Source organism: Ixodes scapularis, unplaced genomic scaffold (assembly GCF_016920785.2).
Source record: "Ixodes scapularis isolate PalLabHiFi unplaced genomic scaffold, ASM1692078v2 PGA_scaffold2__306_contigs__length_199485367, whole genome shotgun sequence".
Classification (NCBI taxonomy): domain Eukaryota; kingdom Metazoa; phylum Arthropoda; class Arachnida; order Ixodida; family Ixodidae; genus Ixodes; species Ixodes scapularis.
Window position 1 is genome coordinate 75,510,278 of NW_024609857.1, and position 24,911 is coordinate 75,535,188.

The 24,911-nt window shown below is 46.1% G+C and overlaps 1 protein-coding gene across 2 annotated transcripts in view; it reads right to left on the reverse strand.

Annotated features, from left to right (window-relative positions):
* LOC8051200 (E3 UFM1-protein ligase 1) overlaps positions 1-22,208 on the reverse strand; it is a 49,452-nt gene extending 27,244 nt beyond the window's left edge. Inside the window, exons 1-11 of one of the 2 annotated variants that reach the window (XM_029995627.4) lie at positions 21,998-22,208; positions 20,932-21,077; positions 17,113-17,239; positions 16,450-16,564; positions 15,871-16,001; positions 13,082-13,140; positions 11,742-11,888; positions 9,805-9,980; positions 5,970-6,152; positions 2,290-2,434; positions 1,364-1,652 (exon numbers count right to left, since the gene is read on the reverse strand). In XM_029995627.4, the coding sequence (XP_029851487.3) occupies positions 1,364-1,652; positions 2,290-2,434; positions 5,970-6,152; positions 9,805-9,980; positions 11,742-11,888; positions 13,082-13,140; positions 15,871-16,001; positions 16,450-16,564; positions 17,113-17,239; positions 20,932-21,077; positions 21,998-22,074 (1,595 nt within the window). In that variant the 5' untranslated portion in view covers positions 22,075-22,208. The remainder of the gene's footprint in view (positions 1-1,363; positions 1,653-2,289; positions 2,435-5,969; positions 6,153-9,804; positions 9,981-11,741; positions 11,889-13,081; positions 13,141-15,870; positions 16,002-16,449; positions 16,565-17,112; positions 17,240-20,931; positions 21,078-21,997) is intronic. The other variant, XM_029995628.4, reaches the window with a different exon arrangement.
* Between the last annotated feature and the right edge of the window lie 2,703 nt (positions 22,209-24,911).

The following is a 24,911-nucleotide window of genomic DNA, read 5'->3' on the forward strand; positions in this document are numbered from 1 at the left end:
TGCGGGTTTTCGTGTAATATCAAAGTGATGCAGGAGCAAGGACGGCGGGCACAGCAAGGCGTAGAGGGAGGAGCGAGGGTCGCGGCTGCAAAATGAGATTGCCAGGCTCAGCCGCAACAGGAAGTCACTGCCATGACGCAGCGGCGGTTCGAGTGCCAGTTCACCGACAGTTCATCCAGTGTGTTGTGTGACATGTCCGACAGATTGTGATTTTTGGCAGATGAGAGCCAATGCTTTTTAAATGCTACGAATTAAAAACGCATCCTGAAAATGCCAGAGACAGCCAATTTTTTCGTAGCAGAAAAAGTTTTCATTTTCATGGGGCTGCTTTTCACGAAAAAAAAGCAGCACACATTCCTTTTCCTCTACGGCCACCCATTTTTCTTCTAACTGCATGGCCTTGCCCCTTAATGGGATGAAAGGGGAAAGATATATACCTTTTGGCGAGAGATAATTTGCTCGGTTATTTTGCCAACAGTTGGACTCGGAAGGGTTTGGCTTCAGTCTCAACACCGGCGAAACGGGAGAAAAAAGATAAAAAATGCTGCAACTCACAGCTTAAGAAGTAGGTAGTAACTTACATATAAAATCCCACAAGAATGCCCACACAAAATAGAGAGATAAATATGGTGTAATTGATCTTTAAAGATGCCACAGCAAAATTTTATAAAGAAATTAGCGATAAACACAGGGGCATTCGCTCAAGCCACGTCAAACGGGAGCCAATACTGCAGATCGTGGACATGGTGAATTCGCGTTCCACATTGCGATAAACGACCTCCCAGTCGTGCGATAAACATGCGGTAAGCCGCTACAAACTCGCTTGTCACACGGATCGGTACCACAGAGTGCGCGGCTGATGCGATTCCCATGGGACATCGCACAATGTTTGATGGGAATCAAGGGGGTGGGCGACGCTCTGCAATTTTTACGTCGTAGATATTCGGACAAAAAATGAGATGGGCTATAATCTTGGGGGAGGGAGTTTACAAAGAATTTTACTAGCATAGTTTCGTTTTTCAGCCAATGTCCAATGTCAGTCGGCCAGAAAGCTCGATTGGCTACATTTCAACGGTCAAGCAGACACCACGGAACGAGTGCTCCGGCAACGTCCAGTGGCTTTAAGGAACACCCTCTAAACAAGGTCATAGTGCTGAATTTACATCACCTGGAGAGTCAAATAAGGGGCACAGACTGGACGCGAGTGCTGCATCAGTGCTCGGCCGAGACTAGTCCTTAACTGGTGAGCACACGAGCCTCAGCCAAACGTTGAAGTGCCACTCACATCAAATCTGTGCCCCATGTTTGCCTCTCCAGGTGACAAAAAAAATTCGGCCCTCTGGCCCCGTTCCCCCTCCGTCACCTGTGTATCTTCTGGGCGATGCTGAGGCTGAGCTCCTTGGGGCAGTCCTCGAGGATCTTGAGCTGCTCCAGCTGTGCCTGCATCTCCTGCACCGTCATGAACTCCAGCTCTGCTCCGCCCTTGTGGCTCCGGGCGGAAGAGGAGCCCCCCCGGTCTGCGTCCGCCCCAGGGCGGTCCTCCTCCGAATCCGAGTCGTTGCCGCGGCCGCCCTTGCCGCCCGTCCGCTTCTTGGACTTGACCGCCTTGGTCTTGGTCTCCCGGCCCTGGGTGCCGCCACCGGACTTGCCACCTGCGCAATTCGTGGCCTACCGGTGACATACATTCCATCCCACGTCAAGCATCGGTTCAATGTCGGCGTACCTCGACTTTCCTTTTCAAAATGTCCTCTTAGTGGGCTCATGTCCTTCCAAGGTAAAGGAAACGATAGGGTGGGGAGGGGTTATCATCTTCAATGGCATCTTTAATGGCAATATGACACATTCAAGAAGCCCTAACCTGCTACAGTCAACTCTCATTAATTCACTCTCTTAATTCAAACTTGCGGATAATTCAAACTAACATACAGGTCCCATCCTATGTGTCTCTATGGGAGAAAACTCCCGTTAATTCAAACTTTGCTTTATTAAAACAAATTTTCGGTCCCCCTGTAGTTTGAATTAACGAGATTCGACTGTATTTATGTGGATCTTAACCTGACTGTTCATAGTTTTTGAAGATTTTTTTACTACCTACTCATTTTTATTCTGTATTTGTTTTGTCACACTGGAAGTCCCACCCTTCAAGATGGTAACAGTCGCAAAGAAAAGGCAGAGTATGAATATACATACAAATGAAAATTCAGCAGCAGGTTCACCCATTAACAAACCCACAGAAACAGACACCCCGACCAACCGACACAGACTGTCACCGAATTGCCGTCTGCTCACCGGTGGCCTTCTTGCGGCGCTCGTCCTTCTTCTCCTGCTTGTCGTCTGTGGCCGTTGGCATGGCAACGGGAGGTGTGGATTGCCGGTGGGAGGCTCCGGGCCCCGCCGACACCGCCTCCATGAACACGACGCCCTTCTGCGAGTCCTGCGTCATAGCGGAAGACAAACAAACCGAGATTGCACGACGTGTGGACTCAAACTGATGCCGGAAGACCAAGAGCTTTGAGCAAATGGAAGCAAATAGATACACCACTTTTCAGACTATAGTTTGCAAACTATACATGTTTAAAAGTTAAAATTTTATGCAGTGCAGACTGCTACAGGTGCGGATTACATGGGGATTTTCTTTCCAGGATTGTTTAATATGACGAGATGTCGTGGAGTTTGTGAATGGCAGGTAACAATAATGATGATTTCTGTATTGTTCAAGCTTCTCTGTGTGCTAACAAAGCGGACACAATTTTCAAGGTGTGGTGTGTATGAGAATTTCACGTGCAAACTATGCATGGAGTGTGGACTACAGCCTGTCTCAGTATGGCTTTACTAGAATGAGCCATTTGAATAAAAGCAAAACCGCCTCCCCTTAATCCGTGTACTTCGGAGCTTTGGAGCCATCCAGCTGATTGGCCGCCATTTGGGGACCCGGACAGAGTGTGCATTGCGTAGCGTGCTAAGATCGTCGGAAATTGACTTGCTGTTTCGAGTTCTCTTCTCTCCGACTAGGTACTGTGGAATTTACTTATTGCATTAGCAAAACTTCAAAATAAAGAATTCCACCTTCCTTCTTTTTAAATTTATTTGAGAATGTCAAAAGGCGGCTGCTTCTGCTGGCACGGCTGGAGTGACCAAACTTTGAAGTCACCAGCGCACTAACTACGTTTTCATGCAGGTTTTGCAGTGCCTTAGTTCCTTTCTTTGTTTTAGGAAGGGAAGCAAAAAGGGTTCTGCAGTTTGTTTTTCCTTTACCCCTTTTTGGTTGTTCTGGGTTCACCCCTCTTCTTCCCTGCCTCCACGATGCTATTGTGTCGAAGTTCTTGCAGGGTTCTGTCTGTTGACCCCCGATGAGACTGCGGTTTTTTAAGGTTCCCACATGCATTTGACCTTCAGGCGGTGCTTTACCTGCTTGTGGGGCTGTAGAGAAATCTGATTTGTGAACATAAAATTGAGCTGTGTTTGGAGCTTGGTGTTCATATTTTTATGCTGTTCTTCCCCACGCTCCAGGGTTACAATGTCTGTTCTCAATCAGCTTTATTGCTTAAGTATTTGCTTCAACTTCAATTGTGCAGGTGTTGCTCTATATTTTCTGAAAATTATTCCGGAACATTGAGGTGTAAACAGAAAATTAACGTAGAAAAACTAGCTCTAAAAGTTATCCAGTGACACACATTCGACGCTTCAAAATCAGTAGCGCATTTTTGTTTCCTACCAGGCATCGCCTTCTAATTACTACCCGAAGAGAAATATAGGCAATAAACTGTCAATCTAGCCGTCATGTAACTGTTTTTCTCAAAGCCAATGCTGTGCTCCGCTTACACTTCCGCGGTAGCCCAGCATGAATGTTGGCACGAGACTTACAAAAAAAAAAGGTACAAGCAGACGCGACTGTTTTTCAACGGCAAAAAGCCTTTTAGTTCTAACTTCAACAGTTACTGGCGCTGCAGGTCCCGGTAGGCATGGAACTGCCTGCAGCATAAAAATCCCACATCTACATCTATTTGGTTTGACAGCCTGGTCGCGCACACTGTTTCAATGTTTAATTTATGTTTCTCCCCGTTATTTGTACAACCAACAACAGTGTAATGCTGTTTGGTCAATTTCATTCTCAAATGACAGACCGCGCGAAACAAGCCATTACATTCGCATAACGGCGCTCAATGTTACCGGAAAGGCTCGCTGCACACGTGCTTTGCGGACATTTCTAACAGTCCCTCTGGACGAGGAGACGACCTTGAGGAAAAGGGTAGGCGTTGTGCCTTCGCCCGAAAGGACTCCCTCCCTCTCTCTCTCTCTCTCTTCAATGAAACGGTCTATAGTCCGGAAGGTGTGGTAGTATGTAGCAGCAACCCAAACCGTAAGTGCAAATACTTGCCCGCTTCTTCTTTGCTCTGAAATAATCTCCCTGGAAATGAGAGGGGAGACGTGCTGTGAGAGGGGGGTTGTTGCACCAACCAGTCACCGTCCGTTTGGATTAGGATATTGGGTTCCCCCATTGATTTACGGCTTCAGCTTCTTATTATAATCTATCCAGATAACACATATTCAGCTTTAAAAGCTATGAAAACAATTAAAAACAACTGTGCTCAAGATACTGTAATGAGACATACCAGAAATGCAGAACCACAATAGTGAAAGACTTTTGCAGTACAGGCGAGCATACATAACAAGGTCGGTCCCATTGATGGCTCAATGCTTAGTATGCAGTCTTCAGACAGAAACAAACAGTTGCTGTGATTCGCCATATATGTCACTTTCAGTCTTTAAAGGGTAACTGCAAAGAAAAAAAAGTGTTTTTCTAAAGAGCCTATATCGGACAAGCATGTCACAAAACAAATCTTCCACGAAGCAACAAATTTTTTCTAGCAATATTTATGCCGCAGGAAGGACGTAATTTAGTCGGAGTGACAACTTCTCCACATTTGAAACTCCCGCTCTTTTGAAGCGCGCGGAGTGGCTGTTATACGTCACTCCGTGATGTATAGCAGCCACTCCGTGACGTATAATACCAACTTTGTGGCGCGCAATTTAAAACGGACGAAAGAGCCGCTAACTAAAATCAGTCTCGCGTAATAAATATTGCTGTAAACAATTTTGTTTTTGGCGAAAAAATTGTTTTGTGACATGCTTGTCCCAATTAGGCTGTTTAAAAAGAAACTTTTTTTTCTTTGCAGTTACCCTTTAACTCTGGAGACAGAAAATACTGCAGCTTCTATGTAGAAAAGATGCCATATAAAGACATTTTCATGGAGCATCCATTTTAAGAAAATTATTTTCATGAGGCCAGATTGAGCAAAACGTTACTTGGGAGTGACTTTCAGGCTGTAAAGAAGTAATTATTTCTTGAAAGCATTCTTACTGCTGCTCTGAGCTGTTGCACTTACCTTTCTACTTACTAGAATAAGACAAAATCACTTAAAAAGTGCATGGAGTGGCACTACCACTGACTGAACTTCACTAGAATGGTGCTCTTGATACACAGAACACTTTCAGACATTCGGATGAGAAAGGAAATTGAACCTGGTTACACAGGCGTGTTCAAAACTACGAACCTGGGTGAAATAACGAATGTGCCGGTGGCAACGTTCATTTCGTCAAACTTCCACCGTGCCTCGTTACTCCTACGTCGGAATGTATTGACTTCGTCAAAGGGGGGGGGGGGGGGGGGGGGTAGGCATAGTGTGTTAGCGCACAGCAGCTTGGATCCTAGGATCAAACCCCAGCCCTGCCCTTTTCGATCTGAATGAGCATCACACTGGCACACCACATAAAGACCCCAGGCTAGAGGGTGTACTGCACAAGCTAAGCTTCTCATCTACAGCATAGATCAGTGTCACCATACCTCAAAGACCATACCTTACACTGTCTAAACACAAACATCTAGTTTTTTTTAATGAGACAATTGCTCTAACACAAACCTGGAGGCAACTATAGGAGAGCTGCAAAAAGTAGGAAGGGTAACGCACCAGTTCGGCCTTGGCCGTCATGAGTGGGTCGAAGGAGCGCATGCAGGTCTCAACAAATGCCTCGCTGACCACCATCGTGTCCAGCAGCTGCTGAACAGCCGCACTGCCCTTGGGCCGAGACTTGAGAGCGGCCTGGATCACACTCGACACTTCCTCGGCGCTGAACACAGAAGGCAGCAAGGGCTGAAAGGAACCAGATAGGGAGTGGCTATCCACGTCACTGAGAACTTCCTGCAAATCCTTTTGGACAGAGGTCTGAAGACAGGTCCAATTGTTTGTACGGCGGTGCTGCCAGCACGTTGGGATATTTTCATCCGCTGCCAGGCTTTATCGACAAATACCAGAAATGAGCAGCTCCGGAATTAAAAAGAAAGAGAAATGTGCAGAGATTTGCCTTCCGGAGATTAGGTATAATTTCGAGTCTATACATTTTTCCTACGCATATCACCCGGATGAAAGAATGCAAGCCATTCGGCTCTGGGTGCACGTCCAGCATCCAATATTTCGGCAAAGAGAGCACAAGGTCGGAACACGTTGCACAGCCCAATACACAAAAAAAAACTGTGGCACGGCGAAAATGATTTATTATCAGGTAAATCCTGCATGTTTATAAATGAAAGTTTCTATTATAGACCATTCTTTAGAAGTTAATAAACATAAACATACCATTTCTGAAGAAAGAAACCATTTCTTCTGAAAAATTTGAATTCTTAGGCCATATCCCCCTTTAAAGGGCAACTCCGCTCAATTCCAAAACCTTTAGGCTTATATGCGATTCCATTTCCCAAAGTGCTACTAAACAGACCCACGTCTTCGGATTCGCGAAATGTGGAATATTATTTGTGTAATCTTAATTTAAACATCAACAGATACCGAAACCGAAACTTCGGTTGCGTCAGGCAACATTGGTCTCGCGTCGTCAGAGTCATGGCCACGTCACGTCGAAACACGTGGTCTCGTGACGTTCGGGGAAGGTGACGGCCCAGGGGAGAGGGCGAGGCGAGGGGCGAGAAGACGAAAGAGGAGAGGGGGAGCGGAGAGACCGGACATGGGGAACAAGTTGGGAGGGGTCGGGTGTCGGGGGAAGCAAGTCTGAGCGGGAAGACGCGCCAGAAAAAGTGCCAGGGAGCGGGCTGGAGAGAGTGCGGGAAACAACGCACCAGAGAAACACAACGAAAAGGCCTCCCGTTGGCGTCAGCACCCCAGGCCCCCGAGCCCTGAGCAGCCCAGATCGCCTCAACCGCAAGGCCATTCGCTAGCGTCAGCGCTCCAAGCCCCAGAACCCTGTGAGCCCGACCAGAGAAACACAACAGCCACCCGCTGGCGTCAGCGCCCCAAACCCCCGAACCCTGTGAGCCCCGGAACCAACTCGCCCACACGCCAGCACAGTGACGGACAGCCCGGGACACCACCCTTTCAGAACGCCATGACAGTCGGTGAGCTGCGGGTGGCACCAGCACCGACTCCTATTATTAATAAACAGTAAATATTGTTTTCGCCTCGACTCTCTTCACCTCAGCATGGGCCCACTACAGTGCGTCTGTGCCTCCCTTCAGGGGTCGTCACAGTCTCAACGGTTATGTGATCCTCTATGTGACGGCAGGCGAACGTGGAGCAAAGCACAAGTGTCGTCTGCTCCGCAATTTTCGCCAACGTAGTTTTCTACAACATCGTGTGTAAACTTGCGAAAGACACCTCTCGGGCTGGTCAACTGGTAATTCGAGCAGGCAGCAACACAACATTGTACGCCTATAGATCTCTTGACATTCATCGCAGCTAGGCATCGTAGATGCGGCCCGCACTCGTATCGTAAACAAAACGTCCTTCTCAAGCTAGAGCAGTGGCGAGACGAAACAGACTGCTCCCAACTCTCAGCTCCGAGAAGCGCACAGGACAGCGCAAACTAGCTCATCCGTGTTACGGTGGTCACGTGGACGCCATTGAGCCAACACCAGGAGGAGAAACTCATGACGTCATCGTTCAATTTCATTCTGAGAAGTAAAAACAAACAAAACGCGAGAATGACGTAGTAGCTCAATGTTGGCTGCTCCAACTCCGTGGCATTGACTGCGCTGATAATTGCGCCTCACGTCGCACACTAGAGTTGGCAGACTTCGGCGACTTGGCTCATTTGAAAGTTTGCTGGCCAGTTTATGAAATATATAGACGGAATTAGATCGTAATATTTCACATGTGGTCTTCCTATATGATACTGAAGAGGACTACATAGTTTTCTAAACATCAAAAATGAAGCAAAGTTTCCCTTTAAGGACATTGCTTTTACTATGCAAAACAGGCGAGCATTTGAGATATGTTTCGCACCTCCAGAAACACGCAGGAAACATGCGTTTAAAAAGCACAATGGTTGGTAGTTGATGACTATGATTGCTCCCAATGCCGGGCATGTGCCCTCTCATAGGCAGCGCATGACAGGACCTCCTCGCTTCAGAGCACAACTTCACGACAAAGTCGACCGGCCCAGAGTCACTGAATGAGCTATGCTTCCGAGCGACGACGCATCGGCCACCTCGGTGCACGAAACCATCGCTGCCAGTTATCCAAAGCCTTCTCCAAGATCGCAAGAAATGCTTTTAAGCCCTCCAGAAATGTCAAAACTGTTCAGGACGGAACAAACTGATATCGCCCGAGCTTTTCGGTACCGCACTCGAAGCTTGGGAAAATATGTCTTCGAATAGCGACGATCGCCTATCGTGCTTACTCTGTACCAGGCACCGAAATGGTGACACCCGCAAGAAAATTAAGGAATGGAGCATCGATACTCTAAGCCGGCTGCTCTTGATCTTTTCAATCTTGAGGAAGCCTCGTCGATCAATGCTGAACCCCTCCTGGATTCGGCATTGATGCAGTAGGGCAGAGCAAAGGCTTACGGAGCTTATAAACAGTAATGCGACAGTGTTTTTACTGGCATTTCTTCCCAGTTTGTGTTTGCCTCTGTATGCATGTGTGTGTGTGTGTGTGTGTGTGTGTGTGTGTGTGTGTGTGTGTGTGTGTGTGTGTGTGTGTGTGTGTGTGTGTGTGTGTGTGTGTGTGTGTGTGTGTGTGTGTGTGCGCGCGCGTGTGCGTGTGTGTGTGTGTGTGTGTGTGTGTGTGTGTGTGTGTGTGTGTGTGTGTGCATGCATACATATGTGCATGTGCATGTGTGTATGTGGGGGGAGGGGGTATATCCTTTTATACATTCTATATTATAGCGATAATAGATTTTAATCCATTCGGCGACGGGCTAGCAGGCGCACCTGTGTAAGAGTCCCAACCTTCCTGCCTAGTCTTGCACACATCTGAGTAGATGCTAGAAAATGCGCACATAAAAACTATTATTATTATTTGAAGAAAAATTGTTGAATTTGTTTCCTGATGTATAATCTAATGACGTTTTCTATGTCTATATAAGTTCTTGCGTCCTATTTTTATAACTACACATTCTAGTCCCCCCCCCTCGCCCCCCACAATAATCAGTAAGGGTTGGCAATATTTGAAATAGATAAAATAAAAAATGAATAATGCACAGACTAGGGACTGCTTGGCACCTAATTATGTCGTAGCGGGCGGCTTAGACCAACAAAAATTTCGCTCAAAGCAGTAAAACGCTCTACATTATTGAAAGGCATGCTCGAGAAAATTTTGGTGTTCTCAGAACCTGTTAGGGCACACTGGGGAACCTCTGGATTCCTGGGAACTCAGTTTGAGAACCTGCGTCCCAAGCATAGCTCTTTCGGTGGCTCTATTACTGAACAGCGCCGGAGAGGGTTGCACCTCCAAAGTCGGGGGACTGGCAAGCGTGGGTGGAGAAAGAGAGAGAGAGAGGGGTGCCGCTCACCGCCAGGTCCACCCAGGCACCTGTGGCGGCCACCTCGTCCACAGCGGCCTCCACCTGTGCCAGCAGCGTCTGCCCCAAGCACAGGTTCTTGAGGAACACCAGGCCGTCGTCCTTGAAGCGCCGCTTCACATACCCCTTCGGGTCCTGGATGCCCAGTCGGGTCAGGGCGTCGTACTCTGTTGTGGATGGAAGTCCCCTCGCAGTGAGCCTCCGCTCTAGGGGAGGCCTTCCCGCTGCTTCCATTGCGCTCGGACGGCAACGATCGAATCATTGTTTCCACTCATCAAGAACCGTAGGCCAGCACCTTGTCGTACAAGGTACAATAAAAGGAGTTATGAGACTAATTTTGTAGCATAAAGAGAGAAAGTGGCACGGTGATGCGTGTGTAGCAGTCAAAGGCAGGGATCTTTATACGTTATTATGTGCGTCGTTTTGCGAGCACTCGGGGCTGTGCTACGGGAGCTTTTTTGACCATGTGCACGAGCACAATGGCGGTTTCGGCATGGAACGTGAACCACAACGAGAGAAAACGTCGATTTTGAGTCGAAAATCTGGAACAAAAACCTTAGAAATAATTCAGCGCACTTATGGCAAAAAAGTGACAAGTTGTGTGAGGCGTTTTCATTGGCGCTCGCGCTTCAAGAATGACATATTGTCGCTCGATCGCACTTCATAGTAGTATTAGTGCAGAATTGCACTCTAACAAAACCAAACCCAGATTTTCAGTTGTCCGAGGTTGTGCTTTGGATGTGGATGGCAACAAAGTTGGCCACCTGCCAAACATCTGCACCTCTAACTAATTGCGTGTCTTTTCATGAGTCTTATGACAACACGTTATGAGTCACGACGTTGCTTGGCCTCAGTCTTTTCACTCTCAGTGTCGTCGCAATAAAGAACAGACAGAAAAGGACGACGAGGAGATGTATTGTAAAAATGTAGCAATTTCGCATAAGGCGGTTTGACCAACAGATCGAGAGACAACTGCAAATTTAATTCTGAAACACTTCACTGAGAATTGGCCAACGTGCAGTATCGAACACGGCACTATGTGGGATTTAGACTGCGACCGCTGTTTCATGTGATTTGTCACGGGAGAGACACAAATGTCGACATATGTGGTCCCTGGCCTCAATGTTTGGCAATCGTGCGGTACTGTTAAGTCGTTCAGGTGTGCCGTGCACATTGCCACGCTATGAGAGTGCAAGCTCCTGGTCGAAGAGAGTGGTAAAAACACAAGTGCATGGCTGTTGGCACTTAGAATAGGCTGTGCATCAGTTGCCTCAAAGTCTTAACCGTCCCCATTAAATAGCCATCTTTAACGGAGTAGCAGTACACACATACAAATTACTCAAAGTAGCTTTTAGATGTGCAAGTGCAGCGAGATCGAAAAGATATCTTTACACGAACAAGTGTATGCGGAGCGCAAGTTTGTCTGCTTCTTGAGCAGAGGTTGCGGTGACATGAAAACACCGAGCTCTGATTGGTTTTGATTGGAAGGATAGTGGGCAGACCTCCTCAAGGCAGCTAGCATACCCACTAATCCTAATAATAATCTTTTATTTTCCTTTTTTTTTTCATTACAAAACGAAAAAAAGGTGGAAAAGAGGGCAAAACGTTGCTAACGCAGCTTGACGAGGCCCTAGTTCCCATAAACACCTTGGCGGAAAAACAGCGTCTGATTGGCTCTGACAGAGCGGCCCCATTTCTCCGTCGGAGCCAATCAGAGCTCAGCGTTCTTACGTCAGTGCAACCCCTACGCCAGAAGCAGCAGAATTAGCGCTCTACATAAAGAAGAGACACTTGTGACCCGCTCCACTATATACCGACTGTGTCGGTCTACATAACCCTCTGTTGTCCTTTTTGTAATAACAAGCACCCCGTTGGCACCTTCCGCCTCTGCAGCCACAGCTGCCCAGGTGGCCTTGGCCGGCACTCACCGAGGTAACCGTTCTGGTGGTAGCAGGTGTCCACCCAGCTGCCCTGGGAGCGGGAGTACAGGTCCGGGATGTATGAAGCCCTCTCAGAGCGGCCCCCCACCAGGCTCCCGGCCAGGCGGCCCTCCTTCACCAGGTCCTCTATCATGCCTGCGAGGGCACGCAGACCAGCGCATGCTTAGGGCGACAACTCCACATCGGGTGTGTGGGTGCACCGCAGTCAACCGGTCATTGTTCTTGGTTGCGGGTTTTATGGCACAAGAGTACCGACGGCCATGCTGCGCCAAACTAGGCACATTAAAGAACACCAGTGGTTTGTATAAAATCTCTATATTTACAAAAAAGCTAACAGACGCTCAAAAGATGTGAGAGGCTTCTTCCTTAAGAACAGGGCAGGGTAGAATAAAATGAATTAAAAAAAAAAAAACTTGGTGAAATAGTATTTGTGCTGTTGTAGAAAACCAGGGAAAGGAAAGAGAACCTGCAATACAGAAAAAGATTTTTCATGGTGCTTGCATACCGGTAGTACCTCACCCAAAAGAAGGTACTGACGGGTAAGGAAGATGTGACCAACTCTCAAGCGGCACAGTAGACCGTCGTGCAAACGGTTTCAATTGTGAGAAGTTTCCCAGGCACCAAGATCTGGCTTGATGGCAGGAAGTTTAAGATAATAAAACAGCACACAAGCAGAGAGGAAGAGAAGAGATCACGTAGGACAGAGCTCTCTTCCTTTCTGCGTGTGCGCTGTTTCAATATGCCATCCACGTACCATTACGCTCAACCCTCCACATTACTATGGCATAAAGCTTGCTATTATCTGCTAGGTGCCATTCAGATTGCCACAGTTGACCAGTTAAAAGTTCATTATTAATGTGTCACTAACTTTGTGATGCCCATTATAGATGCCAGGTAAGTGGTTGTACTGCACTGGCCAAACTGCCCCCTTTATGGCGGCAACACAAAATGCGGCTCAAGACATACTCTAACCTCCACTACGTAAAAATCCACACACAACGAAAAATTCAACTTTTCATTCAACGTCGTCGTTGGGGAGGGATAGGGGGGACGCAAAATATGAGTCACTGCAAAACACTCATGCTCTTTTAGATTGCTAGGGCAATGGAATCTTTATACCAGATTCAGCAATCTTTAAGTTTCATAGAAAATCCCTACATTTTTGTGAAGTGGTTAAGCATTATAAATAGTAGTAAGTGTTGAGAAGAAAAGTACACCAACAGCACTGACAGTGAAAAAAGGTTAGTGGAACTGCTTGGCATGGGAGGCAAAATCTTCAAGAAATCAAGAGGAGTCGGATCCGACTTCAACATCTCTCGGGAACTCACCATACAGCAGTTTCTCCGGAAACTGGAACATGTTCACGAGGCTGCTCAGTGACACAGGCCTTGGGAAGAAAAAATAAAAAAAGAAGGTTGACATCAAAGACTGCATTATATACAAGTGCTTTAAGAAAATGTCAATTGTGCACCAATCAGTACTTAGGCACTGCCAGCTGTAAGTTTGTTCAAAGCTGTCTTCTTGAGTTTGGTGTTATGTTCTACAAATTAATAGTGTACAACCCAAAGTAAAATCTCACTGATATGCCCCCAGTGTATAATTTTTTACAGCTATCATATTCATGAACGCCGGTCCCGTTGAACTACCGTAAGAATAAGCACATCCTAATCCTTTTGTTACGTTTGTCTTCCTGGTTGTTATGGCAACAGACTGTTAGCCCAACACAGCTGGTGCCACGGATCGGGTTGCCCGGCCTCGGCAGCACATGTTAGCAATTCCTGCTCAATGGTGAATTTGGCGTTGCGAAAAAAGAGGGCTTTCATTTTAAGGAGAAGCTCCCACAATAATTAATTTCACAATATTCTTCTTTACCCTGGCTGAGCGACATTCGTTGACCGTGCTGCCGCTATTTCCACTATGTTAGAAGCGAGCTAAGAAGTCGCTGGGAGACATCTGGCAACATGGTACAGTGATGGTTATTGCGGTAAGACAGAATTAGAGTCACATAATCCCGATAGATGACACGATTATTGTGTCATCCACGTGTTTCTGTGTCGTAGCACATGCACAGCGTCGCTCGTGTCAAGTTTCACGGCTTCGAACCGGTGCGCATGCGTGAAGCTTTGCCGCTTTGCACTGACGTGCTCGAAGCAGCAGATAACACAAGGGTGTGTCTGGATTAGCTCGACGGGCTCGGAAATTTCCCTCGCCTACAAATCGACCCCCATATACCAAACTGTATGTGTATTGTGATCACGACATATGCGTAAGCGGAAGCCAGTCCAATATTATCGCCAACAAATCGAACGAGAAATATAACTCCCGCGGCGACTTTGCGCAGCTAAGGTCCATACTTTTAGAAAAAAAAAAACAACGCATAGATATCCTAGTCACACTGTCGTAAAAAACGCGCAACAAAATTTTTGAAAAAAAAAACAAAAAAACATTACTTATACATTGGAAAATATGGTAGATTGCGTAAGAGTTTCTTCCTGTACCGTTTATAGCGTCCAACAGCATTATTGGCTTTTTTCCGATAATGCTCTTTTTACTGTGGACACCTAAGAAACAAGTCACTGCGGTTCAACTGTACCTGAAAAAGTATGGCATGTGTGAAAGTAATAAATCATGGTTTGTAGGATTGAGCGAATATTCCAATAAAATAATACGCTATTCACTGTTCTCTTCGAGATGAACCGCGATGCTCATATTTTTCGAAGTGTTGATCGGGGTGGGTTAGCCCCGTTGAGCGCGCTTTCCACCGTGCCTCGGAGCACTGCAGAGAAGCAACACCCACGAAGCTTGCTTTTGGGAGTGTTGCTTCTCCGCAATGCACCGGCGAAGAGTGCAGAATGGGGCTAGCCTGCCGCAATGAACACTTCGAAAAATATAAATATTGCAGTTGCATGCTTAGGAGAAAAGCACTTTCAAATTGAGATGATGAGTGTGTGCACCTGGCGTATTTCAAAAATTAGAACAGAAAATTTGTGGATGTTGAATTTGTGGAATTAAACTCTGCAAGAATATTCCTCAGGCAGAAATGCCCTGACAACCTACGTTAAACATACGTGATTGTGTTTTTGTTTTGTTTTAATTTGAGATTGAAGAAAGGATATTTGCATATAGTCAGAACATTTAAAAATCTAGATTAGGTATAGCCGGGCATCTCTATATGCTTAATTTTATGTCAATGTTTTGTTAACTTGTCATTCCAATGTAAGCATTGAACTCTCCGAGGCCATAGTTTGGTATAAATATAGTCGGATTAAAATTAGCTTAGAAATGGACAAGTGGTACTTCGGAAAAACCTTCACTAGTTCAGCCGGGTTTTCGTTTAAGCATGGTGTAGCTTGGGGAACTATTCTATATTTGATTAGAAAATATTCAATTAAAATCACTGTTCGCTTCGAATTCGCTTCAAGCTCAGAATCCACTATTTGCACATGCCTAATAGCTGGTGAAACTAAAAGTCTGGATGGACTGTCATGAGAATCAAGCAGCCGAACAATGGCTGCTAACAGCCTATATGGCTCCTATCGTACTGATTTTGTTGAAACTTGTACTTATCAAAATAATTATTGGATAAAGTTCAGTCAAATCATACCCTTCACTAGTTTAGTAGCATGCAAAACATGTTGACAAAAGCACTCTGCAAATCCACAACTGGCTTCTTGGCGAAATTTCGAGATTTTTACCTATGGGTTATTGCTTCCACAGGAAGAAATTATGGTATTTACTCGAGTAATAGACACACCCCTAAAAAACAAAGCCTGCACCTCCACTCTCCCACACAGCATAAGAATAGCCAATCACAGCAGTCGACAGAAGGAGCCCAGTGACCGATGGGTGAGCTAACATCCTCACGTGAAAGTGCCGTCTGCGCAGATTGCACTTTCGCAAAGAATTGTTTTCTCGAGCTCGTTAATCGCTATATTTTTAAGTAGAAAGTAATGATTGGCTGCATGTGTGTTCTGCAGGAAGGTAGACATATGGGCTTTGTTCATAAACATTGTGCTGCATCTATTAAATGAGTAAATACACAATACTGACGAGTCTGAGCAACAAAGAAGACAGATTCTACCAGCAATAAAGTGTCCAAAAAAAGTCAGGAACCAACCTTGTAACAGCAGACAGGGCGCCACGAACGCGGTATTTGTGCTGGGCGACGTAAGCGTCGGTGAAGATGTGTCTTCGGTCGTGCGGGTCGGCATGACCCTTGATGGTTGAACCGAGCCTCGAATGGATCACCTGAGGAAAAGAGAAACTTTTAAAAAATTCTTTCTAAAATGTGTCTGAACGAGACCATCTACCCTGTATGATGCGCTGAACTGACAAAAGTAACAAATAACTCTTAGATAATGTAAAAAAAAAGAAAAAAAAGAAAAGGAACTGGGCTTAAGCTGACGGCCTCTGACTTGGAGAGCAGCTTTTATAATGCCAACCATTACAATGTGCCTCGCCTTCAAAATCCCACTTACAGGTGAATCTGGTTGAATGAATGCAACTATTCCCTCTACAAATTTACGAGGTACAAAAAAGGAACTAATGGGCCTACTGAAAGGCCAGACTTTACCAACATCCACAATGGAGAAAGAAAAGAAAAATCAGAAACAAGAAAGATCCTGTCTTTCACAAAAAGGTTAAGCTAGGTTAGGTAATTTCAGGTTCAGGATAGGTGAGGTTACATGGCACTCACGTCTTCTAAGAAGTCCGGTGGAAGGTCATACTGTTTGGTGATCTCGCCAAACGTGATGTGCCCGGCCTGCTGGAGTTTCTCATTGATGTCCTCGGCCAAGGTGTCGAGGTAGGACCTGTTTTTATATTTTTGCAATGACGAGAAACCTGACATGACATCTACCAGAGTACATGTCGGATCCAATTAGCATTTGTTGATCTAGCCTAAAATCAGAGTCTCCGTTTGTAGGTTACTCTGTCAATGACCCGAGGAGTAAACTATCGAAATTGTCCGCTGAAATAAGCACTTCTGCACTACCCACAGAAACACAGTGTAACATTTTATGTTTTTATACATGCCGTCAAATCTGTGCAGAATGCTTACATTCTCTTATTAGTGTACACATGATTTGACCTATCTTTGTAGCAAGAGAGAGAAGCCAGGTAACATATAATGCTAGTTACCAGAAATTACTTGCTTTTCTTTCAGAGAAAAACAACAATGAGGTTACGCAGAGCCCCAGTTTCTTAGACTACCTTTTTAATAAAGTTTCCACCAGTTTCTTTAAAATCTGGGACAATCAAGAGAAACTATACTAGCTTCCACGTTAAAGTGAAATAATTCCCTCTCTTCTGGTTGGAGTGGACTTCTAAGCAATGGCCGCTAGTGGGCGGAGTGACGCACCTGTCGATGAGCTGACCGAGCACCACCTGGAGACTGTGCTCCGACCGCAGGAGCTCCGAACACCTGGCCTCTATGTGGCTGAGGTCCACATTAAGGTTGTGTGCCAGGTCCACCAGGTTGATCCGACCTACCAAAAGCCATCCGTTCAATTCTCACAGCTCCCCTCTGTCAGCGCTAGACATAGTGTCCTTTGCATAGCGCAAGCTACTAAAGCATATTGCAGGTTAGAAAAAGCAGGACAAGTCCATCCCACAAAGCTTTCCACTCTTTCCACTTCAGAAGAGCCAATGCTGGAGAGGAGGTGAGTTGAAAGGAGCAAACCAGCAACCGTACAGCTTGGTGGAAGAGGCTTGTCCCGCATTTCTTAACCTACAACAGACTATGGAATGTTATCCGTCGTCTACTAATACAAAACCTGTGTAGGTCAAAACGGTCAAGCTAAAATTAGCATTCATTAAACAGGTAAAAGGGTATGCCGAATCCAAGAATGTAACGTAAGAGGTGTACCCATGGTTGCCTCAAGTTTTGAGCCAGGTTACAGAAATATTAGAAATATTGAAATGCAACATTGGCAACTGCTGTGCAAGTCCTTCAGAATATGAAGCACTATGCTCTTCGAGTTATGTGCCGAGAAACTGAGGGAGAGGAGGAGATGAGAGCACTTGTGGATGCCAGAACGCCGAGCTCCGATTTGAATGATTAGTGGGTAGACCTAAAGCTAGCTGCTTTTCTCTACTGCACTCAAGGAACGCCTTCAAATGCGAGAGCCAAATGCCGGCGTTCTAACGCATTCGACAGGTGCAGTAGTTGAAGGCGTTCGAATGCAAAAGCCAAATGCCAGACGTCGGCATTCTGCATTCTAACGCGTTTCACATTGACGAGTGATGTGGAGACAAAGACAGCTAGCTATGCGTCTATTCCAACCAGAGCTCGGCGTTCTCATGTTTCAACGCGCTCTTGTCTCCTACTCTTCGTCAGTTTCTTGGTGCATAGGTTTACTATAGTACTGTACTCCTAACAATGAGTGGATACAACGTAAAAACTTTGCTCTTGCTGCACCAAAGCTTCATTTCTCCCCCCAGTTTGGGGGTGCCACAACCTACTAGACGGTGTTGTATAGGGCAAATAATGCATGAACATAGAAGATTTCTTGAACGTATAGACCTGACTAATGGTGAATTCTGCTCGTAGATTTCGAGCGCTCCAAAAGCGCTTCATTTTGAGCGCGCATATTTCGCTAGCAGATCTGGCTCGAGCTGGTCGTCTTCCGCTCGCAGATCTCTGGCAGCGCCCGCTCCATGGAGCACCTCCAACCCCACCGAACTTGCTCCGCGGGATTTCAGAGATCTATGCGGAAATCGACAAACCGCGCTACGTCATTTCCTTTAACTCGGCGGTGGCGCATGCACGACAAGGTCGGTGGGCCGACCAGCCGCACCGTCGATAGCGTTGAGTCAGTCGAGCTGGATCTGCTCGGATGAGTGGGTCGTTTTACGCGCGATTGTAATCACTCAAACACTTCTACCTCGCATAGATAGGGGATGCAAAGCCAAGACTGGAGCGTGGCAAATCGCAAGCACTGACATCTGTGATCGTGAGAGGAAGACCGAGAAAAAGAACGGCAGAAAATCGGAAGGAGGCAGACGCGAGGTTAGGCCTGTTCATTTTGCCGCCACCGATTGCTTACTTTCATACACTGCATGCCTCCGGCATTTTATCATGCAGTAAAGCAAGAACAGGTTAGGCAACGACCGTGTAAGTGATGGTTTGTTACCTCTGCGTTTATTAAAGTCGTACCAGAAATCTGAACTCCACCGATGGCAAACACTGCGCGTGCCCCGCCGCTTCGAGGCAGCCAAAAGGTATGTGACGGTGCCGAACGCGGACGTCTTCCTTGTTACATGGGACATGGGCTCCGTGGTACCTATAATATCGCCCGGCCGGCCTTTGTCGCATGTTCTTTCTGCAGCAAAGCAGTGACAGTTGTCATTGGTCGTCGGAAAGGTCAGTCGGCTGAGGCGTTGGTGGGCTTGTTAAGTCCGAGCAGCGGCCATTTTGAACGGCCGAGGGGGAGGGCGGTTGCTCCAAAAATGCGAGCCTATCTCCTAGTGATGCAAAACTATAGATAAATTGACTATCGATACTATCGATAGTTTTTCCAAAACTATCGATAGTGTCCCAGAACTATCGATAGTCGACTATCGATAGTACTATCGATAGTTTTTCGATAGTCGACTATCGATAGTTTTTCGATAGTCGACTATCGATAGTACTATCGATAGTTTTTCGATAGTCGACTATCGATGTTTTTTTACTATACTGGCGACTAACGATACTATCGCTAGTGCTATCGATAGTCTTGCACCACTATAGACCGTTACAACTCAAGAAGGTAGGGCGAGGGTAAGATGGGCCGGGGAGGAGGAAGCAGACGGAACGCTAAAGAGAGAAGGAGGTTTTCCCCTCTCTTCTCCAGCACTCCGTCTGCTTCCTCCTCCCCGGCCCGTCTTGCCCTTGCCCTACCGCTCGCCACCCCCTTCTTTTTTCGCCCAAACTCCCATCTTCGTCATCACTGAAAGCTGAACCAAAGTTGGGATGGTAAGTATCTGGGCTAGTTGGTGCCCTGTTTGAAAAAAAAAATTAAAGCGATGAATAGACAAGAGGGAGCGACGCAAACTACTAGTGTCGCAAAACTATCCATAGTAAACTGTCGACAGTACTATTGATAGGTTTACGATAGTCGACTATCGATAGTTTTCCGATAGTCGATTAACGATAGTTTTCTGATAGTCGACTATCGATAGTTTTTTGCTAGTCGACTATCAGTACAATCGATAGTTTTCCGATAGTCGACTATCGATAGTACAATCGATAGTTTTTCGATAGTCGACTATCGATAGTACTATCGATAGTACTATCGATAGTACTATCGATAGTTTTTCGATAGTCGACTATCGATAGTACTATCGATAGTTTTTCGATAGTCGACTATCGATAGTCAGATTTCTGGCGACTATCGATACTATCGATAGTACTATCCATAGTTTTGCACCACTACTATCTCCCCCTCGTCGATTTGGAGCAGGTCCCTCGGAGCAGAATTTTGCCTCCCTCGCGGATTTTGGAAAGTGCTCCGGATCTACGAGTGGAATTCACCATAAAACAAAGTAAGTGGCATTGGAATCTGGATCCCAGTTTTCATTTTTTGTACTTCGTTTCACATTGATGGACTGCGGCAGATGCTACAAGCTATATCAGCTCATCCTATACTATTAACATATCACATGACTATGCACCCCATGTGTCACTGAGCCTCTCCTGAAGATCACGTGACACTCACACGCCATTGGATTGACTTCTATGGCTTGAAGTATCCACTGCGATCCATCATAAGGTGAAGTGAAGCCTTAAAGGGAAGATGGGGCACTTCTACATTTGAAAAAAAACGCATGAATTGCGTTCATTTGGCCGTTAGAATAACAGATATCAAAATTATATTTCAATGCGACGAGCCGGAGAGCCACAAGAGCAATTTCAAAATAGGGCTGAAGCCCCGCCCCCCTAGCCTTGGGCAGCCAAAAGAGCCGTCGATGACGTCACGGACAGCGACTGTCTTTCGCGTTTTTCTCGCGTTTAACAATACTTACGCAGCAAATGGTTTGGGTATTCGGGTTCACGGGGTAAAAATACACTAGAATTCACTTCTAACTCATTTTTTCCAAGAAGCTCCGTAGCTTCCCTTTAAACGAGATTGTCAAAAACTGCAACTCGCGTAACTCGCCCTAAACGAGAGAATTTGTCAGACAGGCGCCAACCTACCGCCAGCCACTGTGAGCTCGTCCATGATCTCCTTCTGCAAGTGCTTCGGGGTGATGTATTCTTTGCCATCATTGGTGAAGATGACGTCAATCAGCTTGAGCTCAATAAGCTTCTTCACTATCTCAATGCAGTTCCTTTCTGACAGCCTGCATGAACGAGGTAATGCGAGAACAAAAAAAAGCAGTTTATTAATAAACTATCGTTAAAATACCCCTTAACGAGTTCACGATTGTTTGCAATACATTATCTATTTGAACTGATCGTGTATGATGTGTTTAGAAAGGAGTAGAAGTTGGGCTAGCCGAATCAACACGAAGCATAAACTCAGTAGAAGGCATGCTTTAATGGTGTACACAGATGGCAATTGGTCCTCAAGGTTACTCAAAATTATTTCTGCATTTCGCACACACCGGCTCCTGTCAGTGGTGTGTTGAGGTGATCTCAGAAATCTCATCAGACAGTCGTCGGCTGCTGGGCCAGCAAGCTTTTCTATAAAGATTCTCTCGTACACAATTACGTACTATAAATACTCATCCGTGTGATCTGAAACCTACAAGTCACCTGATGAAGTATGTGCTCAACAGAGAACACCACTTCCTTTCCTCATAAAGTTCAGACGACTTCTTCGTCAATCGCGCCCAGTTGTCACCGACTCAAGACCTCAATCCTCAATACCTCAATGTTATATTTCTTTATCGCATGACTGATTCGGGAGATTCGAAAGGCGTGTGTGAACTACATTTTTCCCGAACGGGGTCAGCATGTCTCGATTGAAGAGACCATATGTCAGCTATCATCTCGATGACTGCAGCTGAAATTCATCGAAGTCACATATACTGCTAGACATCGGGTTAACGTCATTAGAAAATACACTACGCGCAGTTAACCACAAAAATAATAAGCAAAACAGGGTTTTTAGGTCAATGTCAGCAGAATGAGAAACAGTTTGCACGATTCATAACATCAGTTGAAGACAAGTGTGGTGTCTTAGAAGAACTTTTAAAAGTTCCAGTCGTGCAAGACTAGAGCCGACCGGTTCAATAAAGTCTTAAGACAGGCGGCTAACCTCTGCACCGTGGTGCTGAGCTGGGCGCGCTGGAAATCAGCTGCGAGACGTTTCACTTCTTCCCAGTCGGTCGCCATGTTTGTTGCGAAAACAGTGTTGCCGTGTTGCCGTGTTTCGTTAAAACTCGGAAGGTGCTCGGAAGCTCGGAAGCCTCGGAAGCACGTCGCACGCCTCCACGCCTCACGTCACCCGACGTCACCTGGCGAAAAAGAACCTAACTGTTATTGGAAAATATTATATAACTAGGAACCAAACTTGAAATTAACAACTAGCTTCTAAAATTTTCATTTAACACAATTATGCTTCGAGATGAACTTGCGCACGTGGGTGGTTTTAGGGAACGTTGGTTTCAGTTTCGAACGTGGAGACTGCGCTTTTGCGCGCGTATTTTTAAGGTGCGTAACCGTGCGTTTTTTACGCAGTGTCTCGTACGAACGCATGGATACCTAGCTTAGGCATACCTTTCGACATATGAAGAGAAGTGGCGATCTGGAGTGGCAGCATGCTGATGAATATCGCCTACTCCCGTCGTGAGTAGACAAGACGGTGAATGTCTCACGCTCGCGGTCTTTTAGGGTTGAACGAAAAGTAATTATCATTATAAAAAAACCAACCGCTTTTTTTTTTTTACAGCATTATTTTGCCTGATTTAGGTCTCGGTGCGTGAATATGCGCGGAGAACGTCATCACGTGCTGCAAGACAGACGATTGATTGGTTCAATGAACAGGCAGCTTGCACCGTAGGGGTTAAAAAAATAACTCGCTCGGCAAATAAAATTTAAAAAAAAAGCTAATTATAATTACTTCGATGGCGGAACCCAAGGTTCACAATTGGAGAAGTCTAATTCTTGAACACTCCGCATATTAGAGAGTTTGAGGGAACCGTATTCGCACGTCCGGTACGGTACGATGGGTTCTCCGGAACAAACTGCGCATGCCCTACCAGCCTACCACAGAAGACTCCCATGGGCGCAGTTCTTACCGGGGGCCCCATCGTACCGTATCGGACGTGCAAAAACGGTTCCCTAAAACTGCCTTGTCCCGACCGGCGCGTCTGTCGAGATCGCTCTTGACACGGCGACAAGCCGACTCTGCGAGCCCCGGCTCCTCTTGACTCGTAGGAACAGTTGGTAGTCGTAAAAATCGAGTATAGCCGAATGCTACATTTCTAAATAAATATAAAATAAATATAGCTAAAAATACCGTAGCGATGAATGTTTCTACATTTCTTCTTAAATTTTTATTCGTTCAATAGTCACTTCATAACCATGAATCTTCGTTCCAGGATGCACACAACCATAGGCGTGCATACGGGGGGGGGGGGGGGGGGGGGGGGGGGGGGGGCGGAAGTGGGGCCCTGGCCATTCCTGATGACTTGTGTAAAGCGCAAATTTAGTGAGCGTTCGTTGTTTTTTTTTTCTTTCTTTCTTTCTTTCTTTTTTTTTTTATTGGGGGCGTTTCGATTGGAACAAAATCGAGATGACACCGGAAGAAAGGAAGCAAAACCATCCCCACTTTGTTTTTATTGAACTTGAAACATCGTCAAGTATATCCCAGAGGAAACGGAGACCGTTAATCTGCGAGTGAGCCCTTACCCCAGAAGAAATCGACAAAAAAGTAAAGAAGACTGCTGCTGGGCGGAACGATGAGTCAAGGCTGCGCACCAGGGAATCTAGCCGCAGTGCTGCCGGGTGCAGAATCCTTCTGCAAAAATCCTCTGGTCTAAGTCGCTTCCGTTTTAACGCGAGGGTAAAGTACTGAAGGACACATGTTTCAACTCACGAAGGCATTTACTGCACCGTTGTTTTGGAAAGGGGGGGGGGGGGGGGGGGGGGGGGAGAAAAAAAATATCGGGAGGAGAAACTAGAAGGGTAGTGAGAAGCGAAGGAAAGAATGAGCCAAGGTCTCCAGGCCACTTGGGTTAGCTCAGGGTGCATCTTTCTGTGAGAGAACATACGAGAAGGTTAGCAGAGCCTGGCTCCTCTAGGCAGCTCCCTACTCGGCTAAGGGGGATTAAAGACGTCATCTCCAAGGGCTCGTGCTAGGTGTCAATCTTCAGTGTCAATTATGACCAGCTTCTTGTCCAATGCAAACGACGCCGACCCGCTTTCCGGTTTAAAAATGGGAGATCTTGTTTTGGGTGGGGAGATATGTGGGCCTTCTCTACCGAAGAAGTTGCTACCTGGCTTGGAAGAAAGAAAAACCAAAAAGGTTAAACGGATAGAAGGAAGATTGGGAAATGGTTCAGGTTATTGAGGGGATAAGGTTGAGGTGACCATTTGCAGACAATCTGCAATTCTTTCTATCAGGAAGCCTAAGCGGTTTTCGTAAGCTTTCTTGGCTCGGGCTAGAGCCTAGAGCGGGGAAGAGCAGCTGTATTGTAGGGTAGGGAAGGTCACTGGTGGTTTAGCGATGGAAGAGGGCCGTCGGGATATCCTCGTGTTTAGCACACACTACGTAGTTTTCACAGGATGGTAGGCAGGCGTTTGGGGATTTGGAAAAGTACACGAACATGAGGATTGCTAGCAATATTCAGATTGAGGGCCCCTGACAGCCGGACACATAGTTTGGGGAAGAACAACACCTTTTAGAGCTGCCCCTAAAGCTCTGAGAAGGTAACTTCCAAAGCCGATCATCTAGAAGTCTCCTAGATGGTCATTTCGAAGTCGAAATACCGATAATACATTTACCGATAATACCGATAATACATTTCCGAAATACCTTTCCCTTTATTTCTTTCGCCCTTCTGTAAAAAAAAGGCGCCCATGTCGTCACTAGTCATGAACTGACTGCTGCTCGTTCGTCGAAGGTGACGACCTGGCAGCGTTTTCTCTTTAAAAGTGGGTATGACGACGTTCATCTTCAGTGATTTTTTTTTTTTTTTTTTTTAAAGTAGAGTAGCGCTGCTAAGGCT